We start from the raw sequence: 17,589 nt of genomic DNA on the forward strand, positions 1-17,589 counted from the left end.
CTTTTGGATTTATTTTTTCTTACCTATAGCCCTACCTCCTCAAAATGATTTTTCTACTTAAATACAAAATGCTGTTAAGACTGAGTTCTGTAGTTTCTGCCACAGGTTACTATTATTTTTGTAACAAGTTTTATATGCTAGTAAAAATGTCACATCATTAGAGGTGTGTTTGACAGACCTATAAATGCATACTATTTTGAATCAGTTTAAAAAAAAAAAAACCCACAGATTTTACACTGCATATTTTACCAGCACATAGTAAAATTTTTTTTTTTTTTACTTTATGCTCTCTGTAGAGGAATGTGAAAATATGAGCCGTTATGATAGACAAGACAGAAATGCTAGGCAACATCAGGAAGGATTCTGGAAACGAGCACCACAACAGCGATGGAGTACACAGGATCACTATCATCTTGGCCATACTGATCGCTATATCCATGGTAAAAATGATTTGAACAGGTAAAGGACTTGTCTCTCTTCTCCCATACAATTAAAAATACTGTGATGAGAAATCTCTTTTGGCACTAAAGGGTCTCAAGTGATATCGAGTACAAGACGTTTTCAGAATAGTTGTGTCTATAAGTATAAACAGTTGTGCATCACTAAGTTTTATAATTTCTTTGCAGAACTTTTGTTTGTCACGGTTTTTAATCCAAAAATTTGTTACTTGTGTTCATATGATACTTTAAATGCTTGATTAAATTATTGTATGTGTTCCGTGGAAAAACATTACACTGTTTTATTACTTGCATTTTGTAAGCTTGGACAGCTTTTTACTTATTAATTTGTTTTTAAATTAAATTTAATCCTATAGTTCTTACAGGATAGCTTGAATGACAATTTATAGAAATCCTGGTGAGCAAACTGGTTTTAGGGTACTGTAGTTGTTAGTCTGTGAGAGATTTGTGCAAGTGGTAAGGAAAGCCCAGCATTTAAGAGAAATAGGATTGACATTTTCTAATTTGTTTTCTGCTGTATGCCACAGTATGTGAATATAACCCATGTTACATGACACTTTCTTTTTTACTAAATGCTCTCTAGCTCTAGTTTGTCATCACTGTGTCTTGTGTTTTTTGTTTTATTTTTGGTGTGGGTTTTTTTTAGGGGATCAAACTACCTAGAATCTCCTATTGGTCACTTTGAAAGCTATGGAGCACCTAATTTTTACCAGTCTCCTAGACAGCTGGTGGGCTTACCGGACAATACTGTGATGCTTGATGAAATGACACTTCGGCACATGGTCCAAGACTGCACAGCTGTAAAAACTCAGTTATTGAAACTGAAGAGATTACTGCACCAGGTGAGCTGTTTAAACGGAACAAAAGCAGTAAAATATATTGGAGAGTGAGCCTAGATGGGCTAATGTTCTGCTTGACCTTATTGGGCCGTGTCGTTTCCTTTATACGTTGAATTACAGTGTTCAAGAAAGTGTGTGCTGCTTATTGCTATTTAAAATAGTACTTTTTCTGCTTTTTCAGGACTTCTCTGACTGAAAAAATATTAAATATTGTTATTCTTCTTCTCTAAGGAAATAAGGCTAAATTAAAAAAATCAGTGTATGTGAAGACAAGCTTTTATTTAATAAGATCCTAAAAAGCTGGGAGTAAAAAAAAAAAAAAAAATTAAAAAATTGTGAAAATCGATCCCATTGATCAAACTGTCATTCAGCAAGTCAATGGTAATAGCTTTTTCTTAAGCCTTTGTTTTCCTCATTCTTCTCATCTTTTCTGTGTGTTTTGACAAGAAGCTTAGCAAATCCTCTATTAGAAGTGCTCAAATTTAACCTTTCTAGTGTATGAAGTTACTGAATTGAAGCTTTTAAGGAGTTTCACCTCAAAATTTGGCAAAGTGTGAGAGTTGGTGCACTGCTAGATGACTGAGAAGTGTGGCCTTTCGGCAAAAAAAATTCCTTTGCTACCTTAAAAAAAAAAAGTCCATGAGACTTTCTTTGGAGGCATATGCAGATTAGCATTGAAAAGTATCTGTATGATGTTCTCTTTAGCCCTAGATTTACTGCTGTTCTTTTCTAACAGGATAATGTAATGGAAATAAGTTTGTGCCCTAAAAGGTAAGACACTAAAACAAAACACAGAAAAACAAAAAGCAAATTAACCTTGAGACTAATTCAAGGGTATGACTGTGCCTTTTAGAAATGTGAGTGTTTGCTCCCTGTGGGAACTGAGAATACTGGAGATGTTTTTGCACTGACAAAATCAGAAATACAATTGTAACAAAAATAACGTAGTGTCAGAGGGAAGGTGTGTTCTTAGATCCTCATGTCTGAGTAGTGGACTGCAAAAACTGTGCCTCCCAACAGCCTCAAGCATGCAATTAGTACATGAGATAGCAGGGAACTTCTTAACCAGAGCTTTTAATGCCTGGATAATGCCAAGGACAATTAAACAACTAGATAGATGATCCGTGTATGTGTAGTTCATTGTGTAAAGCCATGCATGTTATAGCCAAATAGTGTGTGGCCCTGCAGAACACTGTATTTTAAATCTCGATCTAGTTTATAACAGCTGGACTCTTCTAGGAGGTTACAGAACACAAACCTTGCCTCAAGTAGCTCAGATGAATTTTTTTTTTTTAGAAGACTTAAACTCACAGAAGAACCAGTTACTCCTAATATGTACGTTCTTCAAAGTTTATGGCTTCTCTTGCCAAAAGCTTGATCTTCTCCCCCTCCGTCCCTGTAATAGCGAGTTTTGTAATACCAAGTACTATTATTCCCTTCAAACTTTGTCAAGCATACTTCTCTGTATTTTCCTGACCTAAACACCTGCTGTTTTGGCGCTCTGCTTCCAAAACTCATCACCGGACTTTGCAATGTTTATTCTGCTCTCCTGTGTGTTATCCAGCCTTTTAAACAATGTGAATAGTAATGTAAAAGTAAATTAATCTGCTACAGAGGGGGAAACTTTAGACCTTTACTACCTTTCTCTACTAAAAAATTAGAGTAAAACTTGTATGAAATATTTTTTCATTATTTTCAAGTGTTAAACCTTTCCTGAAAATATTGAGCATTATGCTAACAGAAATGAGTAAAAATATAGCAATTCTTTTTTTCTTATTGTAAAGAACAGAAATACAATTTTGAAAACAATTCCATGAACTTTAGCCCAGAACTATGACTTGATCTCAGTCTGGGTCATATGACAGACCTCTTACAAAATGTTAAAAAGCGAGATGCTAAGTCAGCTCCTTTCAAATACTGGCTTTAGTAAAGGAAGCAGAAGCTTTTAGATTTGCTTCACCTGTATTATACATTTGAAGGTATAAATGTTACCTTTTTCCAGTTATGACTTTTAGCAATATTATTTAATTTGAATAGGTAGAAATAGAGCTGTAGTCAGGTCTTAGGCATGAGGTCTCACAGGAACAGTTATAGTAAGATAGTAAGATATAGTGATTAAATTCAATTTTATAGCATTATCTAATCAAGTGTAGTGTGACTTACTGTAAAGCATAGCATGTAATGAATGTGTGCCTAGTAGATTCCTAGGGAGACTTAATGTGCTATACTGGATTCATTGCTATGACTGTAGCACACATAATTTATATTTGGTTATCTTGAATACCACTAGCAACGTAGCTGCAACAGCATGGGTTTGGTGGTGTGTTCCCAGTTTTGCTTGGAAAAAATAAAGAGTTATGTGAGTAGTCTATCCTTTTCTGAGCTCTGTGTGACCAGGGTAACAATGCCAGCAGTACACATGCTGTCTGCTTACTCCTCACATACTGCCATCTTTCTGTATTTTCAAACAGTGAATTTGGGAATAGAAGTGTATCTCATGCATAGTTTTAATTTTCAATGATAGTAAGTATAACCTTCACTGCTTTTGCAATAACGTTATACAAGCTTATATGGAGTGAAAAATGTATATTCTTCTTGCACTAAATGCAGCTGCAGTTATTTACAGGGAGATGTTGAACCACTGGTGAATGTTCTCGCTTAATGCTTAACTGGAACACTAACTTTGTATTCTGAGAATAAAATGCTTTGGAAGTCTAACTCTAGTAAAAATTGATATCTAAATGTTAATGACTCTTAAACATTGACTAAGGTACTTCATTTGCATGCTTAAGAGTAAATAAGTTTTCCTCTAATCTTAAAAAAAAAACTTCTTCCTTCTTCCTCCTCAATTAATTTCTTAAACTTGCTGCTCTAGGTTGAGGCTACAGAGCTAATGTGCTACAACATCCTTATTTAAATGAGAGTTGTACTATTTCTGATGCCCTGAAGCCTTTGATCTAGGCAAGGATTGACCATCCTCTGTAGTAACTTCCTCTCAAGGCTGGCAGCAGTGATTCAAAACCACCCTGTCTTATCTCAGGACTTACTGATATTTTAAGGAGGACTGAAATTTGAAGTGGCTCACAGAACCGTGAGATCTGTGAAGGCCTTTTTTCTGGGGGGAGCAAGCTTTATAAGAAGTTTCTTTTCAACTTGTCTTTCATGAATGGAAAAGAAATTCTATTTTTTCAAGCACAAGTCTTCATTGTAACTTACTAGATATGACTAGCCCACTTGTGTGAAGAGAGATGAATGAAAAAATGGAGTCCGTGGTGCAGAATTGTTAAATGGAAGTCACTTGCATACCTTTGAAGTATGTATACATCATGGCATTTTCTTTTTCCATCTGGTGAGATCTGTCAGAGACATTTATCTTTTTTATAAGAAGCCTGAAGACAAGGAAGATTTAATTAAATACAAAGGTTTCTTTGTTTCATGTATTAAGTATAACTTACACCTACAATTGTTACTTTTTTTCTTAGCCACAAAATAGTTCACCTCAGTGACTTAACTATGCATGAAAGAAACAGAACCAAAGAAATCAAGAAACAATAGCAAATAAAATTGGCACATTTTGAGTTTAAACAGCTGGTTAGCTGTTGGACAATCATTGTAACAGTGTTTGACAGTGGGCAATGGCAACTGGCACTCGTTTGTAGCGGTATTTGAATGAAACTACACTCAAAATGCCCAGTAGCCAGCAGGTAAATAGCACGCACTGTAGCATTTTTCAAGTTTATCAAGGTTTATTAAAGAAATGTTTCTAAACTTCTTCATGAACATTAGATGCTGGAGTGTTGAAAGAATTCTCAAGATGAAATTGTTAGCATACTATTAGGAGTACAGTCTTTTAAAATCCTGCATGTTAAAAGGCAGCTTATGCTGTTGGGGAATCACAAGATAATGGCTGAAAATGCATTTGCTTCTAAAGGGTTGATTTTTGTAATAGAAGAATTTAAAATAAGTTAGTATAATGAAAACAACTATTGTCTCTAAGCTTTGAGCTCTTTATCTTCCTCTGAGGCAATATGGGAGTTTCCTGAGAGAGAATACCCTTTATCGTGTCTTTCTTATTCTTCAAGAAGTTCTACAATTTTTCCATATTTTACTTGTGCTTTTAACTAAAGCCTGCATGTAATATCACCCAAAGAAAGCAGGGGAAAAGGGAAGATGGAAAGGTTAGGCAGTGAGAACAACCGACTGTCTGTACACTGTGTAGAAGGCGCACGTTTATAACATTGAAATAATTTCCAGGGACTATTGTGATGTATTTAGTCAAAGAGCTTGAGTTTTCTTTTGCTTGTATTTTTTTATTTTTAAAATAGAGGCACATAATGTGAGAATGTGTAACTGCTGAGAGGACAGGAGCAAATACAAGCAGATGTGGCATTTTTGAGCTGCTGAACTGTTTACAAGCAGAAATACTGCAGTGCTGAAAGCCCAGCAATCTATAGTAGGTAAACTGCTGCTGTGTGTAATCAGCACAGTAGGTTAGAAAGGCAATGAGGTTTTATTAGGCTGTTCTTGACTAAATACTTGTGTTTGATACAGATTATTATTTGTGAAGAAGTGTCACTAAATAAAAATGTTTAGTATTCTGTTTACCAAAAGCAGTAAGTCTGTTCTTTGTGGCTTTATAAGGTGAAGCAAGCACAGGGATTTATGTGTCATTCATACTAAAGATTTCACGTTTGTAAAATATTGGCATGAGAGTATATTAAGGACAGCCACTCAAAAATACAGGTTTCAATTTGCGGCTGTTAATATTTGGGCAAATTGTGGTGTACCTGTGACAGCCATGATGGAGCATTATTCCCATAATCTTTAGCTCATGTTCTTGAGATAAATTAAAAATTACAGTTGCAGACTTGAGAATATAAGAAAATGCTTGAGTTTAGACTGTGACATTTGGGAGTAGGTATGTAAAAATGTTTGACATGTAGAAAATTATTTGTCCAGAGATGAAGGGTGCATGACAGTGTTAACACTCAGAAGAAAGGATTGTTACATATTTTACCTACATGTACACTTAAAAATGGTATCTGTAACTCTCACTGAGTTTGTCCTAAAGCAATAAAATCAACTGGTTTGTATAAAATGAAGATGATATTAATTTTCTTAGCAGATACCTTTTGAAAAGGAAAATGAAGCTGAAAGGAAATGAAGGAAATGAAGGAAAATTAGGCTGCTTTAATAGTAAAGCTTTAGACTTTCCCCTGGACTTGGTGTATAGGCACTATGCTGATAAATGCTGAAATGTTGTTAGAGAGGTGGTGAATTATATCTCTTCACACTTCATAAAGTTAGTGTAAAGTTTTTTTCAGAGCAACCTTTTAGTCTGAGTATTCTAAAAGCGTTTGAAGGGAATTTGTGTGTGGGTGTTTCTCCACCACAACCACCTGTTCTATTTATATAGCTATTAGTAAATTTAGGATGAATTTCTGAGTCTTGCTGGACTATTTTCTAATGGTTTCTGACTCCAGGTTTGCTGTGATTTTATAAGCCACTTTAAAACATATATTGAGATGTGTGATTACCTCAGTTGATTGGATAGGGACCACCCAAAACTGGCCAAAAGCTGAAGAGTATGCTATTAAGTCCAGCAGAAACTTTCCAGTAAATGTCATTGAGTTGAAAATCACTGTAGACAGGTAGCAATTCAAATGGGTTGCTGATACTCACAGCAACAAGGACTGTGAAATCAGTTACTGCCATATTACTTGACTTTTTCTTAAAAGAGCATATTCTTGATTAAACATTGCATGCAAATGTAGATATATATATGAATTTATATCAGGTTAAAATAATAATCAATCTATAACTGAAGACTGTCCGTACATAACTAATTAAATGTGAATGTCTGCAATGTTAGTTCTCTGTCAGTGTACACACTGCAGGTTATTTTCATGCCTAAACTGCCAGTAATGTTTAAAAATAACTGTACTAGGTTTGCCAGAATGTATGAGGTTTGAGTTGTTTGTAGCTATTCCCTAAACTTAAAACATTGCAACAAATTCCTTCTCATGTTGGTGTTTTTCAAAAGCAATCTTCTTCTAAGGGAATTAGATTAAAATGTTTTCTTGCTGCTTATGTTTATAAGTAGAACTTCTTTTTTAATGCATTTGATAAGCATTTGGTTTTGATATGGCTAGCAAACTGTCCCGAGTTCTTTTTTTTGTCAGTATCTTTTAAGTCTAGCACAAATGAGGCTAGTGCAACTGCTCTGAAGATGTGATTATGCTATAATAATGTATTTTACTATTGTAAAAATGTTAGTCAGGTAAAAACCAAGAGGTAGCAGCTTTTTGTATTGCCTATTGCAATGGGGTGACACATTTATAAAGTTTAATTTTACCTAAAGGTTAAAAGTATATGGTCTCTTCAAGTTTCTGAAATTTGATGACATCTTAGCATATAATTCCTAGGCTATCAAAAATAGCATATGCAGATAACCAGTTGCATTTGTTATGCTAATTCTTTTGTCTCTTTGCTAATGCTAATATCTTTTTTGTACATGGATAGCCTTATTCTGATTTTTCGCCTCCCCGGTCTCATTTTAGCAATATGAAAAGCAGGAAAGAAAAAGCAAAATAGGAAAAGTTTTAGATTAATCCTAGGATATGTTCAGAATGAGATGCTTAGGTTTCCACTGATAGTGTTAGAACTGAATGTTTTTTTTCAGTTGTCCTGTGTTCATTATATGTATTAAGATAATTAAGACAGTGATAAGGGAATTGATGCAAATGAACTTAGTTCTTGCTTTGCTAGTGAATATTCATCAGGTATAGCATAGGGTACTTGATTTAAATCACCAGAGAATATCTGACTCACTTTCTTTGCAATCAGGTCTTAATCTGCTGTTGTAGAATGTTGTATTGCTCCACTTGTATGCCTTTTAATGTCACTTGCTGGCTATCTACCCAGAAGGGACAAGCAGCTACTTGTGAATTGGGTACAACTGTGTGTTGGACAGTGGAAGCTGAAATATTTGCTATGTTAAGGAGTCAGAAGTGTTGAAATTTGACTGCTCTCACAATTAATAGTCTTAAAAAAAAAAATTACAAAAAAATTATATCTGAGTGATGGAACTTTAAATTTAACTGTATTATGGTAAAAGCAATTTGGAATTGTATGATAGCTCTTAGTATTTTTAAGTCTGGTGATGGTTGTGCGTATTTTGGCTGCAAGGAATCGGTGACTGTAGGAAAAATTAAAAATATAATTGTTACAAGTTCATCCATTTTAATATTTTTGCTTTTTTCATCTGGACAATCTCTTTGATGTTTCTCTGCAGTTTAGCTTAAAATTTATAAGAAATACTCCTTACGGATTAAAAGCAAAAAGATACCTCACAGGCATAAAAAACATAAATAGGTCTATTGCGGGTTTTTCCCTTAATAGATCTCTGGCATTTGAGCTGCACTTTTACTCTTGTGGTTTTGGAGAGTTGCTGGCTCAGCCTCAGAGTGGTTTTACACAGGTGTTGAGGCATGATGCTGTAATATTCTACAAATGCAATCTTAGGCAGTGAGTTCATTGGGTAAAGAAACTCTGCTCTAAGAACTGTAAAAAATAAAAGAGTCTACTGTAAGGTAGAAGATTTGTTTGTTTTTTCTTTAAGAAGGTAGCAAATGGAGGAGATGGATGTAAGGGGGGGGCAGGGAATAAATCTTTTTACACCAAGGAAATGGAGATTATGATCTTCCATGACCATAAAATAACTGTACTGTGATTTTGTGTGGCACTAAGATTGGACGCGACATCACGGTAGGAAGCTGAGAACGTCTCACGAGAATACAGTGTCGGTTGTTCGGTGACTCGGCTCTGTAACCTAACGGAACCTGGGCAGGGCACAGCGCCGTGGGTTTAGAGTACTGCACGTAATGGCTGCGTGGTGTTTTTGTCACAAGAGTGTAAGTGCTTCAGGACATATCTAGGCAATCACATTTTGGCATTTCTGATGGTTACTTCTGTTTCTACTTGCTTAATTTCAGATTTCATGGCTGTCATGGTGGGGAAAGAATACTTCTGTGGGTTCTGGTTTTTATGATTGATATTTAGTTCTGATGGCTGTGAATTAATTTCGTATTACTCTGCCCAGTAGCAAATGATGCTTTTTTTTAGTTAAGAATTCCTAGTTGAAATATTTTGGCTATATATTTTGATATTGCTCAGATATATTATTTGAATGGATACTGAAGGAAATGAAGCTTTTAAAACCACATAGCATCACCATTCCTTCCTGATTTGAACACAAGGGCCAGTTTTTACCAGATTTTTGTGCAAACTCAACACACTTTGACATAGCTGCAGCTGTCCTACAGCTTTCTGAGGAGAGGGAGGCTGTTTGTGGCCCTTAATTGTGCACTGTACACAGGCTTCAGCAAGGGAGGCTTTCCTATCAGGGAAAAAAAATAAAATTTTACAGTGAGAGAAATCAGACATTGTAACAGGTTCCACAGAGAGGTGATGTGTCTCCATCCTTGAAATCAAGTTGCAAGGGAGTTGTTTCAGCAAGTAATTCGAGCTGTTGTTCTTGGTTTTGTTCTCTGATAGTGTGATGAAAATGTGTCGCTCCAGGACATCCCACTCTCAGTTCCATCAAGTCCAGAACCGCAAGAACTTGCACCAACATTTAAGGTAAATGACACTGACTTACTCTACAGAATGAGAGATACAAAACTGTGTTTAAAAAAGAGGAACCCAAAACCTTCTGTCACTGTGAAGTAGTGCTTCTTGCTGCTTCCGTTTAAATGCAAGCCTAGCAAATGTTTATATACTTCATCTTTTCAGTTTTGTTAAAATCAAAGGGTTTATTTGACCTTGTAAAATACATACTTACAAATGCTAGCACAGCTTAAATAATTAAAATAACTTTGCTTTTTGGTATTTGTATCAGCCATGTGGGAATTAACAGCTGTAGAGTAACTTCTTTCAAAAATTTTCTGCCTGCTTTATGAGTGTTAGAATTTGAAAAGACAATTTTTGCTTTGAAGTGTAATCCTACCACCCTTATTCAATTACTTGCTCTGTTTCATTACTTTTATTGTTGACTTCAGTTTAAAGTATCTTTCATCTAAAGTAAGTTTTCCCTGAGATAATGCAGGTATTGCAGATGTAACTTAAAAAGAACTGGAACCCCACAAAGTCAAAAATGAGTTTATTGTTTTAGAATGGGTATTAAAGGAAGAAGCAGTCACAATGGGTATTCCAAAAAGAATCATCTTTTATGATCACAGACTGGTAATGTTGTGCTTTCTACCGTGGTAAGGTTTTATAGCATTGCTTGAGGCTCTTATTGTAAAATCAGTATAGAAAGATCACTAATCTTGCACTTACAGGAGGGGAACCATACCTGCTGAAGATATAATGAAATTAGAAATACGTCTTGAAAGGGAAGAACACTTACAATCTTATTCCTGTTTGAAGGTCATCTGTCCAAATCTGGTTTCAGGGTTTAAGAGGTTTGCCAAAGCTGTAGATCCATATGCACCATCCTTTAGCAACCCTGATTTCTACGTTGTTAACATTCAAGCCTTTAATTGTTGTCTGGTATTTGTTGTGCTCTTCCTTCTACAGTCACCTCCCTCAAAATCTTAATGCCTAGAGGAAAGAGTAATGCTTTTTAACTTCATAACAAAAAAATGCTAGGTTTAACTGGCTTTTTGAATTGCCAGTTCTTTAATTGATACCAGCATATAGTTTGAAAAATTGCACAACAAAGCAGTCTGGGCGTTGTCCTAAAGCAGTAACTACTAGCACCTTCAGTGAAACTGAAATGGTAGATATGTGCTACTAAATGGAAGCATGCCCCTTAATTTATGGCCTAGCTATAATGGCACTGTTATAAAAGACATTAAAATTACCTTAGGATGAAAAATTATTTTTAAAAAATCCACTCTTGCATATTTACCAATTTTTCTAGTCTCTGAACTCATAATTATTTTAAATCTTCAGCTTTTAGTAGGATATATTCAAATCAGTTGTGCTGTTTGCATTCAGTATATGTAGTTATACTTATGTTTCTAAATGTTTTTTTTTTTCTTGTTTCTATCTATGTTAATGGTTTTTAAATAGCAGTTCACTTAATCTTTAAGCTTCAGTATTTTTTGTTGGTGGATAAAGAGGAGTGTAGGTAGTATTTGACGGCTAAGGATGTTCATCTACATGGTGTCAGTTGCTTGTACAACAGATGAATTACTGCATCAAAAATGCAGCTGCTTTACTTACATACCCTGGAAATTTAGTGGGTCAGTTCAACTCTGTCTCTCTTTAAGAGACTTCAGGTCAAGATTTTTTACTCTTCAGGTTGAATGCCTACAGCCCATCTCACCATGCAAATAAGAGGAGGAAAGCATGTGCTACTGTTACTACCAGTCCTCCATGAACATCTGATGTAATAAGTCCTGTAGAAGTGTCAATTTAGATTGTATAGCCCTTAGAGAAAACCTCTTACTGCCCACTGTTCTATTGCAGATGGACGATCTGCTGAATGAGATCAGGCAGCTTAAAGATGAGCTGAAGAAAAAGGATGAAACAATCAACCAGTTAGAGCATCAACTTGTAAGTGTAATGCTAAATGTTTAAGAAAATCCCAAGTATGCAGAGTGTAACTTCAGTAGGTAATTCTTACGAAGGTTTTAACAGGTCTAGATGTCTAATTTTTTTCCTACATTTTCATTATAACAAACGTAGATTTGGGTTCTGTTTAGACCCACCTGACTCATGGGTCTGTAAAGGTTCAGTTAGCAGATGGATTCTATGTGTTTTAGTGTCTTTGCAGCTGTACATCTGGGATCTCTAATTCCATAGGCCAGTCATGATTTGTATGTGTGGCACTAAGTGAGGATGTTTATATGATTGGTAAATATATTTCGGTTCCAAAACAAACACTTCAAACATAAAATGCTAGAAACTGTTCAGAAAAATACAAAGAGCAAAGACAAGGCACTTTATGCTACAAGTATTGGGCCTATCATTCTGCTTGAAGTTTTTTTGGTGTTTTTTTCCCTCCCTTTCCTTTCCCCTACTGTCCATTAGTTTAATAAAGAATTCCACCATAGAACTTAAAGCTGAGCAAGGTAGTATTCAAAGTTGATTCTTTTTTAAAAAACAAAGTACAACGTGTTGCATAGTAAGATTAGATTGGCCATAAATAAAAGTTATGGGGGCACTTTTATCATAAATCGTGTTCAGGCAGACGTATAAGTCCTCAGGAAAAAGTAACATATGCCTTTTTGCTTTTTGCTCTTGTTCTAAGTTAACTTTGGATTTTGCAATGCCTTATCTCTGCATTTGGTTCTGATAAACTCACCTTGCTGTGACAATTCTTGTAAAACATGTTTTCAAGCCATTTCAAGCCACAGCAAGATCTTAATGGCAAGGTGGATGAAATGCCAGGAGGTGCACACCATTATTGATTTATCATGGCTGGAGACAGTCTTGTGTAACTATAATCTCTAATGAAATATTTAGCACAGGTTTTTGTACATCTGTGCACTGACACTGACCTGTGGTCTTCATCATCTCCTTGCCTAACATGTGATCATTCCCTCTAAAACAATAATGAAAGGTTAAGATTTGGCTTTCTGCTCTGCAGCAGAATTTCAGATTGCAGCACACCAAACAAATTGTCTTATCTATTAGCATTTTGCAAGAAGTGTTGATTTTTCAGTATGCTTAGCCTCACTCTTACTGTCAGCCTTCAAAGATTTCTTCAAGGAAGTGTCTCCTTCCCTTGTAGGCCGTAGATCTGATTACAGTAATAACTGTAAACTTCACTGCAGCTAAGGAACTCTGCTGTAAAGATGGGTAAAACTTCTTAATCATTGAAAGGTGACTTAATGCGGTGCTTCAGAACTTTAAGTGAATCAAAAACCCTTTCCAAAAGACATTTATGCAAAATTATTTCTAAATGTGCTTTGAGAAAAGAAGCAGTTGTGCAGCACTGTTAAGACTAGTTTCTACAGTTTAATCGTATTGTGTTATACTGCCAAGGAATGCATGATGTTTGAACACTGGGCCTTGACTTTTGAAAAGTTTAGTTTATTTTCTAACAAATTCTCCTTTCTCTTTCTCTTTCTGGGGATGATTAAGGCCACTAGATGTAACTGCCAGAAAGACAGCCAAAAACCTACAGGGGCAACGTGCGTGTACGCTGATAAGTTTACGCAAACCTCCTGGAGGAGGAGTTCTGTGAGTAAAAAGTGCCATTCCTTTTCGGGTATGACTTTCTGCAGTTCATTCCCCAATTCTATTACAGTTCCTCTCATACAAGTTGGCTTTAAGAGGTTCAGTGCTGTATGAGTGGTATCCTTCCTGCAATGCATCCCTTGCATTCTTTTGCAACCCTTTTATTTAAACATTTATTATAAAGGTTTCTTGGAATAATCGCCTTCTGCACAATTTAAGTTACAGTCAGCCCAAGCTATATATCTAATCATATGTAAGACATTTTCTTATCTCATGACTTTAAAGTCACAGGTATCTGTGTTTCTCTTTTTTTTTTTTTTTTTTCCCCTCTGGTTAAAGTTTTGTTGTTGCTGTGCTCACTTTTCTTGAGGAAAAGCAACAGTGTATTCTCAGTTTCAGTCCATAAGTGTAAAAACAGAAGTTAATCTTCTTTTTAGTAATCATTTCTTTGAAGAACTCGACTCATACAGAAAATTACTGGGTGAAAAAATCACTTTGACAAAGGACATCTTCATTCCCATATGTTGGTGCATGGATCACATTTGCTGCCATTAAATAAAACTTACATTCTTCATGGAACACTAATAGAATAATTAAGATGGGGGAGGGACAACACATTTGATATTATGATAATAAGGTATTATCTTTGAATGATGAACAAGGCTTTTGTCAGTCATCAGCAAATAGTCTTTGGATCTTGAAGCTACTGGTCTAGCTAGAGAATCCTGAGAGATTTCTTTAAAAGATTAAAAATCAGACTTTTGTTTCTTTGTTTTTACTCTGCCTTGAGTTACTCATTGTAAGATTCCAGTAAAGATATATCACCCCTGCTCTCCTTCTGAAATTATTCTTTGAAGTATGTAGTGCTAGGATAGAAATACCATGACACTGTATGTTCACCAGTTGCTAGCAAACAGCTTTATCCTGCTGAGACTCTGCTTTCTAACCAGCTGTCTGATAAGAACCCAGTGTAGAGAGATCATAACCTTAAGTAGCTTTTACTTTGCTCTGACATGTCTGTTCCAGAAAGTATGTGTTTATGTCTTTTATGTTTATCCCATTTGTTTTTCTTTTCCTGATACTCTGCAGCTTTTGAGCTCTTGTATTGTTTCTTTTTCCCACGTTTTAATTTCTTGCCTGTGATGTTCCCTTGATATTTTCCTGTGTTGATACTATTACTAGGTTAGTGGCTATTGTTGTTTCCATGTTCCTTTTTTCCCTATTATTTTCCACAGAAATTTAGAAACAGATTAGTAGGTATTGGAAGTTAATTGGTAACTACAAAAGTTTTAGTTTGAGCAACCTGTGGTATTCATTGAGAAGACAAAGATGTTAGAGAAGATGGGGAATGTGAGTTGGTATCTCAGGTAAAAGTAGTCAGCCCAGTTGTCTGTTTTGGTCAGGTTGAAGTATATGTCTTCTAAGTTACTCAGTAGTTAAAAGACACTTTTTGGCGTGACAAAATTAAGGGAGGATGTAATTTAAAACAAAAAAAAAAGCACCTCTGCTGTATTCATGGTTGGGTGTGTGTATGTTATGGATATTTGTGTACATTTTCTGTGTAGGCATATACTCATTACATGTGCATTATAAACGTCTCAGTATTTTTACCTTTACATGTAAAGTTTCTCATGAAAATTGATGAAGGAATTAGGAAAATTCACCAAGTATTGACAAATTTTCAAAATATACTGCTTTTCAGGAACTTTTATTTGTAAATGATAGCTGAAGTTGTGTGCAGCATGGGTTTTTCAGTATCTTCTCCTTTGCATATTTGTAAGTGATATGGAGGCTTTCTGTAAGCAAGCAGAAATTGATCTGAGGTCCTTAATATGGGATTTCTTAATGGGGGAAGGTAGTTCTTGCTGTCGTAGCTGAGTTCCCGTTCTAATGATGAGATCTCAACTTTCTGGTTTAATAGTTCTTCTGCTACCACGTATTTGTATGCTTCCGTGCATGGCTTAGTAGAAGTGGAAATGCAGAAAAAGCCTTGGCATGAAATCAGTGTTGATCTGGAACCCAATGACATAAAATGTCACTTGCAATAGAAAGGGGAGACAATTGGCTGTTTTCTTGAGGCAGAGTATGATAAATGGAAATAGCAGGAGGTACCTGAGTAAAATGTATTCTCACTAAAAAAGGAAATCTTAAAGTAATTGTTTTGCTTTATTAACATTCCTGTTCAGTTTAATATAATGAACTTGAACTGAGAGCACAGGCTGCGAGAAATCATATTCATTGGTCCTAAACATGGTATGAATCATGAAATGTAGTTAATGTTTATGAAATGATGAAGGTTTTATATAAACTAAATTTTTTTTAAAACCAAATTATAATTGAAATCTTGGCAATGAGAGTACAAGTCTTTTGAGGCATGTAAGTTTTTTTTGCTTCTTTAAGCTTGTTAATTGTTATCAAAGTTGATGAATATTTAACTGTCTCATTTTCCTCTAACTGTTGACCTGTCAGTCACTTTAAATGATGGTGAATATCAGGAAGTTACTTTAGTTAGATTAACATAACTTTCAAAATTACTCTGACAGTTTACAAATTCTAGCAGAACTGATACTATGTGTTGATTCCTGAAGCATAAATAACAGCCTGGGAACACCCAGTAATGTACTGATTCAAGAAATGAACTTTAAAAGCTTCCAGAAACATGCTTAATAAACATTGTTAATGTAGTGTTTCATAAAGAATAGATGCTAGAATAAACTAGAAAATAGTGAGAATAGAAATTGGCTATTAAAATATTTCAGCTGGGAATTTAAGACTGTATGAATTGCAGTAATGTATTGCTGTTCTACTGTCCATTTGAAATAGCTAGGATTTCTGATCACTTCATCATTCTCCCAGTAAATAGGCAAGTGAATATCATTAAACATACTCTTTTTGGAAAGTCATGTTCTACCCTGGTTCCATGGCCCACCCTGATGTGATTACAAACTTGTCTGGGGTTATTCTCTTTAGGGACCACATAGCTTTTGAAAGTAGTTTTAGGGTTTTTTCCTATTTTAAAGGTAAATATGTACATAAATGGAAGCTATGTAACTTTAGGTTAATCCTTGGAACTTGGTAGCCCATGTAATAAAACCTAGTGGCCGAAAATAATGTTTTGAAAATTTGGCATATTAAGAATTAACCTATTGCCTAGACCCTCTGTCTGCTACATGATGTTTCTTGTAAGCAGTGTCCTGACAGTATGCTCAAAACTACATTATGTAATTTCTGACTGTTCATATAGACAATGATAACTTAGGGGGAAACATTATTTTTGGTTAGCCACCCTCATGATAGTCTTGTACAAGTATTCACTGACAGGGTAGACCATGACATTCTAGAAGATCTCCTATACTGAATTTACTTCCAGTTAATTTATGCCTATCATTTAACTATCACAGGGAAAAAAAAAACAACAAATCAAAACCTGGAAGAAGGTATTGAACATAAAATTACCTGAAGAAGTTAAAGTTGATGGACAAAGCTTACAAAGAAGAAAAATTGCCACAATTGTCTCGCAGGCTTTGCAGCATCGTTTCTGTAATACTAAATATTGACTTTTTTTTTAAAAAGATTTTGAGGGTTAAAGGGGCTAGATGTCAAGTTCGTGTTGACAAATTATGTGGCTTCTCAAACTGAAAAGGTGGTTTGCAGATGCTGAGAAGTAAAAGACAAGCAAGCAAACTACAAAGCCTGAGTATGTATAGAGATGTCTGTAAAGGATTCTGGCCCTGAGGTCCAGTTCTTTAGCATAACACAACTCCTGCCAGTCCATGTAGGCTCTTCCATGCCCTGCAACAGCAGATAGTGTACAGTAAAAGCTGATTTTTCTCCTTGGTCTCGGAATAGTAAACAGTGATGAGAATAAGTTTGGTTTTTTTTTTTTCTTCTTAAATGTGTGTACGAATTCATTCCTGTCTGGTAAATTGACAACAAAAAATGCAGTTTGCCTGGGAGCATGCATATTGTTCTTCACTGCACCTCTTCTCTGCTTCTGCGCTGAGATACATACTTTGCCTTCCATTTGAGTATTGTTCCAGTTTGTCATTCCAAAGCCTTTCATGTCAATTGTTTTGATGAACCTTCATAATACTTCGGCT

The 17,589-nt window shown here is 35.4% G+C and overlaps 1 protein-coding gene across 3 annotated transcripts in view; it reads left to right on the forward strand.

Annotated features, from left to right (window-relative positions):
- CCSER2 (coiled-coil serine rich protein 2) overlaps positions 1-17,589 on the forward strand; it is a gene marked incomplete at both ends in the record, with an annotated part of 58,144 nt that overhangs the window by 26,995 nt on the left and 13,560 nt on the right. For all 3 annotated transcript variants that reach the window (XM_082002249.1, XM_082002251.1, XM_082002250.1), the window contains 5 exons: positions 297-459; positions 1,105-1,300; positions 9,854-9,937; positions 11,774-11,860; positions 13,394-13,492. In XM_082002249.1, coding sequence (XP_081858375.1) covers positions 297-459; positions 1,105-1,300; positions 9,854-9,937; positions 11,774-11,860; positions 13,394-13,492 — 629 coding nt within the window. The remainder of the gene's footprint in view (positions 1-296; positions 460-1,104; positions 1,301-9,853; positions 9,938-11,773; positions 11,861-13,393; positions 13,493-17,589) is intronic.

This window comes from Phaethon aethereus, assembly GCF_964289735.1.
Source record: "Phaethon aethereus genome assembly, chromosome: 7".
Taxonomy (NCBI): domain Eukaryota; kingdom Metazoa; phylum Chordata; class Aves; order Phaethontiformes; family Phaethontidae; genus Phaethon; species Phaethon aethereus.